We start from the raw sequence: 15055 nt of genomic DNA on the forward strand, positions 1-15055 counted from the left end.
AGTCACAAGGTTCAGTCATAAGGTATCCTGGACACTAATGGCAACTTTAATTTATGGAATATAAATCATAATGTATACAGAAGTAGTCAGAGAGCTGAGGGCCATTTTCCCATAGACTTAAACAGTTGGGTTTCTTTTTACAATTAAGAGGCCTGCCCTCTGCTGCCTGTTCTTTACGTTTAAGGCACTCTTCCACATGAGCGTAAACTCAGAAATTGCATCTATCTTCAATATACAGTCTATGGCAGAAGACCCCTTGATTGTTTGTTTGCCAGACAGCACAGTTGGCTTAAAGGGAGCTAAAAAGGGAGGCAGCACCAGGACCCAGTGTAAGATAAATGAGCATTACTTTTAAGCTATTTTAGCTGTTTTGAAGCTGCTCTACTAGAATCTAAGAATCAAGATATGGAGTTGGCAATGAGCATAATAAGTCCAATAAAATCCAATTTCTTGACTGAGTTGCATAAAGAGAAAACGATCACATTAACATTGGGAATATCAGTTTTCCACAGGGACCTGGGCTGAAAGCAGCTGTCACTGGTTATATATTTTACTACCTTTCCCAGGAAGCACGAGAGATAAGCTCAGATTATTTTTCTTTTCTCAGTCTCTGTTTATCTGTCCTGCTTTTTATAAAGTAAAAACCCAATGCACTGTGGGAAAGGTAAAAAGCAAAAATGAATGAATTTTCATGGCACGTTTATTATTCAGTTTGGAGCTGAACGTACCGCTCCGTGATTTAAAACTTAAATATTGTTTAGGTAAAATCAGTTGGTGGACATACAGAAAGTAAAAAGAAAGCCAAAATTTTGTATTAAGTGTCTTTTTGTTTCCGACACATCTTAAAATTATAGGCCACACACCAGTGCTTTGTTAGGTTAATGTTAATACTGTTCTGTTCTTTGGTTTTTGAACCTTTTCTAGTGAATCCTGGGCCCAAACTGCCAGGACACCAACAACAACGACAGCAACAACAATCTTTTCTTGAGTCAGTAACAACCAAAGTCGCCCATGCAGCCGATGATGGAAAACCGTGACATTTGCACTGATAATGAACTCCTTTAATTATTATTGTAATCCTCAACAGATGCGTGATAACAGATATGCTGAGGAATTTTTATTTCCACATCATCGCTGCGTTATCTTTACTGCTTCGCCGCAGTCATCCAAGCCCAATTTTATGTTGGCTATAAGTTTACTTTGCTGCGAGGAGTTTAATCATTAAACTTTATCACACTCTGCTTCTATATTTACAGAACTGACTAATGAAACATTCAGCCAGGCAGCTGCAGTGATAGTGCAAAGCTAACGTGGGATTTTCTTTTTTTTTATCATTTGACAATAACACTGAAAACCTGCAGGAAAAGCCTTTTTCAAACAAAGGTGATCCTCACATTTGCTGATGCTAATTGCTCCCCTCGTCACTCCAATCTGAAACAATACCCAAAAAGTGCAGAAACATTTTCCTTTTTTTTTTCTTTCTTTTGTATTTTGGCACAATCAATATGTAGCACCACCGAAAGTTCTGCCATGCAGTCTGTTTGGAGATAAATCCCCTACATCGGAGCATATTCATACAAACACGAGTCCTACTGGCATCTTAGCACCAGCTGGAGAAACAAGATTATCCTATCAGCAGTGCACAGAGTTTCTAACCCAGCTACGCTGCCAGTCCTTTATGCTAGAGAGAGCTCAAAGAGGGAGGGGGTGCAGAGTTAACCACGGGGTGATGAAGCAAAACTATTCTGGGCTCTGTGAGATACAGATTTGCAGACTAATCTCACTTTTCACTTTGGTCTTTGTGGTGTGAAAAGCTATGGCTTATCATTTTGGTAATTCGAGACAGGGGTTGATGCATTCCTTTTCTTCCCTGTTTCTTTCTCTCGTTCTCGTCCCATCTGTTATTGCTACTCTGATGCCGTGGCTGAAGTAAACTTTGTGTTTATCAAACGCAAGCAAACGCATTTTATGGTTTGATTTCACTTGCTTATTAGATGAGTGGGGTTTACAAAAGAAAGAATAGCAGACTAAGAGTCACAAGTTACTTAAAAAACAAGAAGCTGGTGCACAGTCTTTTGAGAATCTTTCCGGATTGTCCAGAAATTCAGGTGAATAAGTGCTCCAGAAAGAATGAACCAAATGTTTAATCTCAGGTTTGATTGTTGGGTGGAGTGACTGCTTTTTTTCCCAGAATGCTACACTAAACCAGAGAAAATGACACGCTCTGCATTCTCTCTTTCTCAAAGATCACAACCACAACTGTTTTCTGGAAGTGTATGTGTGCCTTTCTTCTGCCATCTGGTACTTTAAAGCACATGTGTCTGAGGACTATTGGCCTAAAGTTCACGTGATACAAAGAAAACAGAACAAGTGCTCAAAAGACTCGTATCACATACCCGCACACACAGAAACAAGATAGCAAAAGAACTCAATTCAATGGTTTCCTTTTTGTTGCACAAGCTCAAGTACCGTTGGCCTCAGGTAGAGTGAGGCTTAAGAATGAAGTCCTTTAGTCATATAGTTCTACTAATAAGCACCAGTAGAATTCAGCTGGTCCTGCACCCCCACTGCTTCCCCCTTGGTCTTCAGTCCCTCAGGCTAGCAATTAACTGGTGGCAGTCTAGATCCCCTCGCAGTTCCAGCGGCCCCGGCAGCCTCAGGCCCGTCTTCTGATCCACACACCAGCATTTTCCCCGCTGGCCGTCACGTGCAGGGTGGCACTGCAAGCATAAAGACAAAGGCGTTATTCTAGTTCTGTAACAGTTTTTCTAGACTAACTGTGAGTTTTTCTGGACTAACTGTTCCTGCATATTTTTGTTTTTGGACTCTACAAGTCTTGCTAGGAGTGTAACAAGACTCATCAATGAAAAGACCTTCGTTGTGATATTTAAAGACATTCCCACTGTACCGAAATGTAATATCGCAGCTCCAGATTGAGATAATGCTGCTTACTTTGCTAAAAACACAATCACACATTGCAGAAATTATACCCAGTGGATCCAAACAGAGTGTGAGAAGTGTTTAAAGCAGTTGAATTATTTAGCTAAAGCATTCCTTTTTTGAGCTTTCAACAGTTACTGTAATACTAAATTTATTGTGTGCGTTTGCACTTTTCCCATCACCAACACAGACGAGTTAACAATCTCAGAGCAACCCTGCCATGAAATGATTCCCAGTTGTCCCCAATGACCTGTGCTTTACTTCCCAATACGTTTTATCACAGCGCAGTTTTAGTTAAACAGTAAACAGATGCCTGCGAATCTGAGCAGAGAGAGATACTTTAGCCGTGTTACACAATCTGCACAGCTCAGACTTTTGATGACGGGTGCCTTAGCAGAGCTCGCCTTTTATCACTGACTCTGCGTCTGCTGCTTTGATTGCATGTGCAGCTCTATCAAGAGCTCAAGAGCAGCCCTATCTCCTCTCATTCTCCCTCACTCTTATCTGCACGCTTGCCCAATCTCTCAAAGGCAAAAAAAAATAAACTAACCCCCCAAAAAAAGCAGGTAACTTCATCCAAGAACTAATTGCATCCATCGCAACAACAAAGTGATTACTGTCCAACAGTTTAGGGGAAACCGCTTTACACACAGTCTTGATTTCTGAGAGTAAATCACTTTCCATGTGAGCTTAGAACAATAACGATCTTGGCATGACCGTGACAGTCTGCTTGGAGACACTTTTGTGTTGATTTAGACTGTATGTCATCAGCTGCAGGCATGTTTTGTGTCTTGGCGAGAAGATTGCTTATGTAGTTTGAAAGGAACTCTTTGAACTATAAAGATAGGCATTTTTATTGGTAACGGCTTCATGATTGAGATTCACAGTTCACCAGTTGACATGGTCAGATTGCGGTCTGCTGAGTGAAAGCTGGAAAGTACAGACCTGTTTAGGGTGGAAATCTCCATTTTTGTCACAGTTGGGTATGGGGATCGTGAAGAGGTCATCGTGTGTGCGAGTATTCGATGCCAATCTGTCCAACGCTCTCTGGAGCTCGGCACGACACGGGGCCTGTAGGAGCAATAAGATTTGATTTGACGTTTAAAGACCAGCTGTCAACCACACAAATAAACAGGCACTAAAACAATGGAAGAAAATTATTCTCTTTGCTCATTAAAATCATGGAAAAATCTCGAGCAAGTTTAGATTTACTTTTATAAAGCGTCACCCATCTTAAGTTACCATTCTAGTCAGTAATGAAAAGTGATGAGTAATGCCAAAAACACGATTTCAGAACACAGTGAAAAACATTTTGATTACTCACAAACTGCAGTTTGTGACTCAGCCCATAAAAAGCTAAAACCCTGATTTGGCAGCTATCCTGTTAAGGTCGACTCCTACGTTTTGAACGACCTGTGGATGTCCCGTTCTGACCTCTTAAACGTGCTCATTTGCGAGTTCTTCGTAGAACATCGGCCTCTGTCAGTGCGCCCCAGGGCGGCTGTGGCTACAATGTAGCTGCCATCACCAGTGTGTGAATGTGTGGGTGAATGGGTGGATGACTGGATGTGTAAAGCGCTTTGGGGTCCTTAGGGACTAGTAAAGTGCTATATAAATACAGGCCATTTACCATTCTGCATCAATAATCCCATGTTAAAGATTATCATGGGTCTCCACCTATTACTTATCCAAATAGTGGTGTCCCAACACAAAGGTGGTCCATCAGGAGCACGCCTGCGTGTTTCTTAAATATTCAGAGGGTTGAGCACCATTGGTTTGTTCCCCAGGGTCAGACTGTCAGTGCCGAGTATTCATCCGAACTGTGGCAATGACCACACCAGCACAGTCTAACCACCCACCCTGCTGACAGATCTGGCTGCCCTGCCTCTTCCTCCTCTTTTCCCAGAATAAAATGAAAACTAAGAAAACATGGCTGGGGTCCAGCGCAGGAAGTCGTCAGAGCAGGCTTTCACAGGGAGCAATTTAAAGATGGTACCTGATTAAAGTGTTCACGGAGAAACCCTTGAAGGGGATAGGATTAAAATGTTGTCGTTTTTTTTGCGGTTGAAGTCGCACAGCGTTATATCTGAGTGCACAGAAGACACTGATTATGAAAAAGCAGCTTTTAAGTAAGCCGGTGTGTTTGTACCCAGCATCTGACCCTGAGAAATGTGAACTCGAGCTCTAAATGTGTTATTTCTGTGCGTCGATGTTCCACATGTCTGTGCGAAATGAATGCGCTGAATAACGTGCCTGTGACGGATTAGGATCCAGGTTTGAACAGCTAATGGCACGCTAATGAAAATATGCACGTGTACTTTCATTCACAAGACCAAATGTTCCAGCCTGTAAATAACTAATTTGTTCAATTTATAACCTGCCTGTTACACGCTTGTGACTCTGGAACTGTAAAGCCGTAATGTAAAACACCTGCTGGATTCATGCATTTCGCTGCAGCGGACATCGTCTGGGTTTCTTGTTTTTTCTGTGAAACGTAAGAAATGCCCGAGGATCATTTCTCTCACCAGGATCGCTTTGGCGTCTTCTCTGGCGTTGTTGCTTCTCAGGTTTGTGGATTTTGGAGGGTGCCGGGCCAGGGTCTTCTGTATGCACCGCTTGTCCTGTGGACTGCACCGGATATTGCTGTTGTTCGGGTGTTCGGGAGTCATCTCTTCCTGCCTGTCCATAGCTAAACAACAAGAAGTAAAACTTTAGATCTTCAAATTCAAACAAGCGGTTTATGAATCCTTGAAATAAATGTGTTTTAAAAAAAATGCTATTCACAGCAGGTTTATAAAATACTTTTCTAGAAGTCTTCTTATTTACTGGCAGTTCCTTTATGGGGGCATGAACCTAACTGTACAGAAGGAGCTCCAGAAAGTTAAATAGTGCGTTCCTTGATGACTTCAAATACCTTATTTTGTCTTACCAACAGTCCAAAATGTATTTTAGTGAAAGTTTACTTCAGGAATGGCAGTGAAAGCTAATAATTTGTCATTTAAATGATAAAAGTGTGAAGTGAAGCATCTAACTGTTTTGTTCTAATAGTCCTCCTCGGTCAGCCAACAGTGTGGTGAATGTAGGCTAAAAACGAGGCCAGGTTAACTACAAGGACACGCAGCCTTGTTCCTGCCTGTTTGTATGAAGGGGGGAGTCTGTGCCACCTTTGCATCTCCATCATCCTGCAGTATGAGCCCAGCAGGCAACCAGCTGCTTCCTGAGGAAATGCCCCCCTGCCTCGTCATTCTCCACCTCTCCACAACAACCGCAGTCCGCACCAGATGGAGGTTGTTTGAGAGTATTTGCACTGTCACAAGCTTTTGGGGGCACGAGAAGGGCGAAGTAAAGAATAAAATGCGAAGTCTCGGTTCTCATGCATCTTGCCTTTCACCTGTGGCGTTTAAGGCTTGGCAGCGCTTTGGACTTTGTGCTCATAATCCATGGCTTTCTTACAAATTGGCACTGGAATCAAAGGACTTCAAAGTGTAGTTTTACAATTTTTAAACTGGTCTTTCTCTGATCACTGAACCAGATCTGAGCTCTGGTTAATATCACTGATCACTGGCAGGCATCCAGCTAACTGCTCCTGGCATAGACAGTGAAACAAGGGTTTGTAGCCTCCTTAATCTTGTGCAACATGCAGCATAGGTGCATAAAGGCTCAAATACAGAAACCTTTCCTTTGTAGTTCAGACTCTTAAACATGTCCTGGAATGCCCCTTTAAGGATCCCGGGCCACTTCCTGGGGATGATTAGAGGGTTTTACAACTTGATCGGTGACCGTGTTTCTCTAAACCTCACGAAAGGTCATGTTGCTTTGTTTGTCTGGGGTGGAAGTATATCTCAGCTGTTTATATTTTTAGTCTCTTTGCTGTTAAACCTTGCTCATCAGCACTTTCTTCCACAAGAGCCATCGGGGTTTCATCTGTTTCCTAGTTGTTCTTTCTCCTCTTTTGCCGGTTCAGACTTTTTCCGACTCCACGTAGAGCGAGCCAAAGTGGGTCAGGGGTGGCATGTCCTGTTTGCTACCACTTCTGTTTTTCCATGGAGGAAGTCGCCACTTCTCTGTGTGGTTTCATCGGATTTGGATCGCCAGCTCTTGGCATCTAAATATCATTCCTTCAGGGCATTGTCAGGCCTGCACTGACACATTTGCGGCGCATTGTTAGTCACAGGTGCACAGCAGAGATAAAGGAAGTGCTGGAGTGAGCAGACAATCGCACTCAGAATCAGGGACCAGGTACATTTTAATTAACCAAAGCTGAGACTGTAATCAGTTCAAACAGACACCCTCACCTGTTTGTTAATCAGCAGATTTAGGTCATCGTCAACTAGTCATTGTGATAAGTTAGCAGAACGATAACGCAGCTTCTGACTCGGAGTATTTAGCAGACAAACTCAAAAGCTCTTACACAATAAACTGCATTGCTTGCTCAACCTAGCTTTTACATAAATATTTGTCTTCGCGTTGCTGCCAACGTCTTCGTCATAGTGAGCGTGACGTGCCGAGGGGCATCATTCATCGCTTGAAAAGAAAAACCCCACTTTACACAAGTTCGTCTCAGTACGTTATTTAATCCACATCATAACAAGTCCAGGCCACATGTGTCTGTTTATATATTTGCCTTCTCTCTGCAGACTGTAGAGCAGTGACACGAAGGGGTCATCAGATTACAGATTCCACTGTTAGTGGCTTTTAAGGCTGAGGCTGTGAAGCCCAAAGACAAATGTTCTCCCCAAATAAATATTTGGTTATGCTCAGAGTGCTTCCCACTGGTTTATACTTCTCCTAACTTGGATCTCAGATCTCAGATCGTCCATTACGACATGCAGCCTTTTACAGATTATTCATTCGTGCTCTACTGGATACAGATGCTGTGAATATGTTTAAGGTGAGGCTAGAAAGGTTTGAAAAGCTGAAAACATCATATCAAGCACTTTTCTGAAAGCGCATGGAGATCACTTTGGAGGACAGCATATTCACAAATGAGATGTTTTGGTGGACACACCCTGAAGAGGAGCAGCTATAAAATGTATTTGCTACTTATAGAGTGCCACACGGTTGCTGTTCTTTTGTAGGCCAACCCAGAGGTTCACATTGTGCTGGTGGCTGAAACAAAAAGCCAATGGGATTTTTACTTAGGCTTATTGGATTATTGCAAAAAAAATAAGCTCTTGGAAAAAACATTGTGTCCAAACTTTTGACTGGATCCGTACTTGGACAATATATTTTTCAACTGTGTGAAATTAATCACAGAAATGCTTAAGTTAGCCACAAATGATCTACATCACTCTCTATATTGAATGGTACAGAAACACCATTGACATGTTAGCGGCTCTCATGATTCTAGTAATGTATTTAAGAATGCTCTTAAATGCATCTGTCCATTTCTGACACTTTTCTGGCAAGTCTGGTTAATGGGAGTAGCAGTCTAAGCAGACATGCACAAACCATCCTCTTCCCAAACAGCTCTTGCAGGCTTGTGGGTGTCATACTGAGGCATTCCCAAGCCAGCTGAGAGACATCATCTTTCCAACATGTTCTGGGTCGGCCCCAGGACCTCCTCCCAGTTGGATATGCCCAAACCAAATCACCTAAGAGTCATCCAGGAGGCACACGAACCTGCTCAACTGGCTTCTTCTGATCCAGAAAAGCAGTGATCCCCTCCTTAAATGAACTTTTTGAAGTTCTTCTCTTCTGTTGAGTTACAGCGAGAGCCACAGCTCATCAGGCTCAGGCCTTTCCTGTTCTGACACATTGTTTTATTTATGTCCAAACATTGAGGATTAGTTTGATTTGAACATAAAACTTAAAATGACACCTGATAGAATAGCTTATTAGAATAGCTTATATTGCGCTGACAACAGCTAATGTCTTTTGAAACAAATGGTCTTCGGGGAGTCTTCTTTTCCCAAATGTTTGGTGACACTTTTATGTGCTTTCCCCCCCCTTCCCTGCAAGCGATTCTGGCAGCAAACTGAACTCATCTAGGCTTACTACCAACTGACTGCTCTTTTTGGTCAACACTGGACACTGCCAGAGTATCAGTATCAGACGCTCGGTTTCCAGGCAGAAGATTTCTTTGAATCTGTTAATCAACAGCTCGAATCTAACGCAGCACCAGTGCTGCTGTCGGGGCCAATGAAAATGTTGGACCGTGCTATAGGGTAATTTGTCAAAGGAAAGGTTGAAAGAAAGTTAAATCAACACTAAATCACAAAAGCAGAAACCTGCTGCTACTGCACGGCCTGCTGCTGCTCAGCGGATGTCAAAACAGACATCCCAGTCTCTAGAAACCAATCAGGAGCAATAAATCTGTAAAATTAAAAATACCTGCTTGATTATATACTGGCTGCTCTTTAGGAGCTAGCAGAAAAAAGTGCATAATTAGAAACAGAACTCAGAAACTATAACTATAAGGCTCCTTTACAGGTTCAAAGCAGCTTTTCATGATTCAAAATCGTATACTTATGCAGCCCTCAGTTCATCTTCTGGCTCAAACACACTGATTAGGCTCCTAATGGCAGATGTCTTGATCGGCTGACCCTCACAGACAACAGATTTGAACTGCGGGGCGTGAAGCTTCTGTTCTCACAGCCAGAGGTTTGCGTCTGAGATTACCTTGTAAGGATATCCCCTCTCACTGACGGCAAACCGATCCGAGAAAAACTGTCTGCAACTGAGCGTTTAGAGCAGTATGAAGCCTGAGCTTTGACCCACATGGTTTGCATTTACACACGCTGACCTCATTATTTGAAACTTTAACCGTGTTTAGTGTGAGAATCCTCCGTTATAACAATATAGACATGACAGAAAACAAGGAAAAGTATAATAGGTCCCCTTCAGCCCAATACTCTACAGCCTAAACCTCTTATAAGCCAGATGTAACACAAACACACACACACACAAAGGTGTGGATCAGAGAGAAAAACATGGGTAAAGGATAGGGCTGAACCTTTTCCAGATGGATCATCATCAGGATAAACATTATCCTTGAACCTGTGTCAAACTTTTGGATCAAAGCATTGTTCGGCGATGAAAATGAAGCTTGTTTTTCAGAAACAGGGGCACACACCCCCCCCCCCCTCTAAGTTTCTCGTGTTTTCAGGAAGGAATTCTGTTTTTAATCGAGATGAAGACAGAACCTGAATCTGAATTCATGTCTGTTATATAAACTCAGCCGATGTGGATCTGTCAGTAAGATATCTCTGGAGCCAGATTGTGTTGCTGTTTGTGTTGCAGATTCATTTGCTTACAGATTTGTGAGTAAATTCTGTCACAGAGAGCAGTAATCCTTGCTGAGTTTATGCATTAATGGTGCTTTGTGGTGAATAGAGGGAACCCTGCATCTATAGTGAACTAGGTCAAACTATTCTGGGTTACTCCATTAGATTGATTGTAAGCTGAATATTCTTACATTCAGAGTGATTCGCTCCCCTGTGCGAAGACAGGAAATGAAATCAAACATTGGTGATTACAGCTGAGGAATCGCACTTTTTAAAAATCTCTTAATATCAAGACTGTTGCCGGTGAGGCGTTTAGTTTGATTCACATCTACAGGTCAGGATGTGGGCCCTTAATCCTAAACTCAGTGCTTCCTAAGTGACCTAGTGGAAGTTAAGAGGTGAAAATGTAGTCAAACGGTGCATACCTACACCAAGGCCAACTGAAATTTAAAATTTAAAGATTTATTTAGTGTATTTATTGAATTCCTGGATTCCGAAGAACATCTGGGCCCAGATTAGAGTGTAATATTGTCTTGAGAACTTTAAGACAATAATTCCCAGTGTCAGTTTGATATGTGTTTTTTTCATGAAGCTATAAAACCAAATGTCCAATTTTGTTCTACCTTGAAGTGGTGAAAATCTTTCCAAAATTTCCTGGATCCAAATCTGGATCGACTCCCAGGGACTCCATTTAACCTGGGCCAAGCCCCACCTGGGGCAAAAATGTTCATGCAGATCCATCCATAACTCTTCGAGCAGTTCTGCTAACAAACAGGCAAACCAAGCCAGTCACATGTCCTCCTTGAAGGAGGTAAAATGTCCATTTGTTCTCGGGAGATGGAGCTAAAGTATTTTTCTTACTGAACTTCTGGCTCAGACTTAAATCCCAGCCCGTGAGGATTCACTCGCCTCAGATTAAGGATGTGTTGTGGCCGGGACAGAGTTGGGTTGTTTGTGTATCTCTCGGCTCCAACTCTGGAGGGGGGTCCCTGCCCCACAGAGAACAGCAATTAGCTAATCGCATTTACGGCTGCACAAGAGCCCCAGCTGTACAAATGCACCGCACGACCCAAAGAAAGCAAATATGAAATGACATCTGCCGAGACAACTTTGAGAAAGCACATCTTTAATAACCAGTTCGGAGCTCCCAAATTGTGCTGGGAGAAAAAATCTAGGTTAGCATGCTGCTTTCATAAAGGCCTACGTGCGTCACAGTAAATTGGACATAGTCGAACAGAGTCTGGCTCCGCCGACTGCTTCATTCATGCAACTCCCTCTGTGCCTGTAGGTGTAAGACTTTTCATATCTGACATCTGTATCAGTTTGTAAATAATATCCGTTTCACTGCGAGAGGGAAGCGTCTGAATACCCGACACCGGGGCAGACCCAGCAGGAATGCGGGAACAGATGCCAGCACACGCTTGATGATTTATTCTAAGTATTAAGATTGAGACGGATCCTGAGAAAGGAATATTAAGAAGCACTAAAGCTGCCTTAGACTTTGACATGCGGCGCAGGATACTGCCTGTTGTTGCTATGGAAATTCAGTTCAGGAAGAGAGAAACGGGCAGATAGCTCATAATTCTTCACAGCCTGATTTAATATGTTACTTTTCCTAAACACGAGGCAGCACCAGCCAGCAGCTGCAGGGCTGTGACTACCAGCGTGAACACCCTAAATTCACTTCAGTACGCTGTTAGGATGTGCCTGCATCCCAGGGTCCTTTTATTGCGAATTCTCTAGGTTTTTACAATCCCTCTTTCTATTTTTATCTGGCATGTTCACTGTTGCTAGGAGTGGGGCAGTGTCAGACATGTATTCAGGAGATGCACCCCCTTGTTTAATAATGCATAAGTACGGTGAATGCACCACAAAGGAAATCTAGAGCTTTTTTGCCTCTCCCCGGTGCCTCTCTGATCGTCTCCCGTCTGCCACGGTTTACATTAAACATTCTCATACAGTAGATCTGAGCTGCTGCCAGCAGAATTGATTTACAGTGAGATTTATCGGGCAGAGCTTCCCTGCTTTGTTATGACAGACCTCGGGGGTGAGAAAGAGCATCGAGGCAAACGATACCCAGCGCTCGGATTACAGAAAACCCCCAAAACAAAACTTTTCCAAAATGTTCCAACCCGCCAAGTCCCCTCCGTGTGCTACAGCTCAGCTAACTGGACAATGCAGCATCGGAGAGATTCAGGGAGAACATTCTGCAAGATAAACGGGTGTGGACCCAAACAGCTCTCCTTTTATATCAAGCTCAACACAGCTTTCCTCTTCTTTCTGATTCCGTTCAGTCACGCTATGTGCCGGGCTAACCTATGCTGGCCCTGCGCAGAGAGCAGAAGGCTCTAATTTCAGCTCTGGCAGCAACAGTGCCGATGAGCTCATCCTCACGAAGGAGCTGGACACGGTGGGCGATGCGCTCGAGGGCTCGTTCGGGCAAGAGAGGAGGTGGGGTGCTCCCAGGGCCAGGAGAAACAGATGCTGCAATGACAATGAGCGTCCTGCGAGTTTTACACCGACTAAAGCCCGTCCAGGTCTTTGGAAGACTATCCTACTACTATTACCAGAAAATGTCTGGGAGCATGTGTGCAGCAGATAATCTGGAACAAATAAAAGAGCCGCCACCTTATAACAGTTGTCTTAAATGATTTAATGGAAATCAGCACCACTCCCTTTGTGGAGACAAGCAGTTAGTCTAGTTAGGAAGAAGCTGATGTTAGTGCAGTGAACTGGAACTGGATATGCAGATCCAGCATTAGACATCCCACTGTGTGAAAGTGGAAACAGACTTTGGAAGAGGAATGCAATAACAGAAAAGGAGAGCTGGGCCAGAAGAGTGTGATAGAGACATCAGCAGCAGAAGAAGAAGAGTTAGAGATTTGCAGCAGCAGCGGGAGGAGGAGGAGGACCAGGGGTATCCATGAAAGAGCACCACGTAAATTACTGATTGCAGAGAGCTCTAATAGCTCCAGACTGGCCACACTCCATTACAGTCATTTCATACAGCAGCTTTTATTACCTCCTCCCATTACAAACACACACAGATTCACTGGGACACACACACACGGAGACTCTCACATTTCCAGCATCACCACAGTCCATTTCACTGCCTGCACTTCACCTGCAGGACCTCACTTAAACATGGCATACGCGAGTTCTGCTGACAAGAAGAAAATTTGCAGGATGCCTTCAGTAAACTTTGTGCAGCGTGCAGCACACGCACACCCTGGTGCTCCGCATCTTTCAGCAGGGCTCCCTTTCACAGCGAGCGGCCGCAGGACAGCGGCGGGACTGTGTGCGCTCTCCCATCAGGATCCGGTGCGTGTGCATGCTCTGCTTCAGGGCTTAGCTGAGATTAGGGTAAACAAGCAGCACATTGTCACCCCCCCAACTCTGCCCGGATCAGGTAAAAAAGGTCCGGGGAGCACAGAGAGAAAACATTCTGGTCTGCAGAGACGCCGCTTCAGCTTGGGACAGATCACTTTTGGCACCAAATGAGAGAAAGACCTTTGCCGCTTTGAGCGTAACTAAACAAGAAGAAGAAGAGCCCGGTTTCACTCTCACCTGAGTTCTCCTCCACCTCCCTCTCATCAGTGCAGATCCCCTGGCCATGCATCAGTGAGTGCAGCGGCCTCTCCACGCCCCTCGGCGGGTAGCAGCGGAGGCCCGTGCCACATCGGGGTGAGTAAACGCCACAGTGGGCTCCTTTAGGCAGGGCACAGGTGGGGCAGCAGCCGCAGCCGGGCTCCCGCACCGTTTCCTCGCAGCCTTCAGGCAGACGGCAGCTGGCCAGGCGCTCCTCTGAGCAAACGGGGCAGCGAATGGCCTGGTCTGACAAGCACAGTGCCGCCAACGACAGGGCGCCAAACACCCACAGGCCCCAGCAGGACGGAGCTACTGCCACGCCACCTCCACGCACCATGGCAGTCCCGGCACCTGCACGCAATCCTTTGCCCTTGTGTATGGTCACTTTGGCCGCCTCCTCTTCTGAATGTGGTGCAGCTTATAATCACTTTGAGAAGAGGTTTGAGAGGAACACTTTGTCCTGGAAGGTCTTTGATATTTTCAGCTGGTTAGTGTTTCAAATGCAGGCACACAATGCCTCTGCTGTACTGCTTCTCCGTTGCTCTGATTCAATTTCACACCGCAGAAATTGGAGCCTGCTCTTGATGCGCTCAGCTCGTGGGTGATGAGAACAAGTTTTGGGGTTTTTGGGGGGGTTTCTTTTTTGTTAAGGTGGAACGAGCGGGAAGGATATCCACCGGCACGTTCAGGTGAGGCTTGCTCTTCGAGTCCGAGTCCCGATGCTCGCCCGCGCTCTGCCGAAACACCAAAAAATCTGGTCTACAAGTGTCCAAATGCAAAGCCAGTCAGCGAAAGGCTGTGTTTTTGGTAACAGCTGCAGTTTCCTCCTCTTGCTGGTGTGCAGTGCAAAGGACTCGCTCCTGAGAATGGCTCAACACGAGTGGCTCTCCTTGGACTTTATACTGGCCCATGGACACGCCTCTTTCTACAGTGAGAGAGGAGCTGAAAGGCAGAGCAGAGAAAAGCCAGACTAAAGCTCTCTCCCTCTGTCTCCCTCTCGCACTCAGGCACACAAACTTATATACACTCTCCCTCATTTACTTGTCCTCTCTCAATCCTGAGTGCCCTGAGAGGAGAGGGAAAAAAGAGCCCAATCGCCTTTTCACTTGTTCACACAGAGAATATCACTCTGTTCTCTCTCCCTGCAGCCCACCCTTATCTCAGCCACTCTCAAATATTGATTTATTTTTTTTCCCTTTTTTTTAAAAGATAAAACCATTTACGTCCAGGAAAAAAGAAGCAACGTGTCAATGCTGCTCTGCTTTAATCAACCCCAAATGCACAGCAGAAAACAACCTCTG

The 15055-nt window shown here is 44.4% G+C and overlaps 1 protein-coding gene across 1 annotated transcript; it reads right to left on the reverse strand.

Moving 5' to 3' along the window:
* Positions 1-682: 682 nt before the first annotated feature.
* On the reverse strand, positions 683-14627 carry LOC113023588 (insulin-like growth factor-binding protein 4). The gene is made up of 4 exons (XM_026169748.2): positions 13734-14627; positions 5466-5629; positions 3886-4011; positions 683-2720 (listed from the first exon to the last, which is right to left on the reverse strand). The coding sequence occupies exons 1-4, from the start codon at positions 14089-14091 to the stop codon at positions 2586-2588; spliced, it is 783 nt and encodes a 260-aa protein (XP_026025533.1). The 5' UTR covers positions 14092-14627; the 3' UTR covers positions 683-2585.
* Between the last annotated feature and the right edge of the window lie 428 nt (positions 14628-15055).

The sequence above is a fragment of the Astatotilapia calliptera genome, chromosome 6 (assembly GCF_964374335.1).
Source record: "Astatotilapia calliptera chromosome 6, fAstCal68.1, whole genome shotgun sequence".
Classification (NCBI taxonomy): Eukaryota; Metazoa; Chordata; class Actinopteri; order Cichliformes; family Cichlidae; genus Astatotilapia; species Astatotilapia calliptera.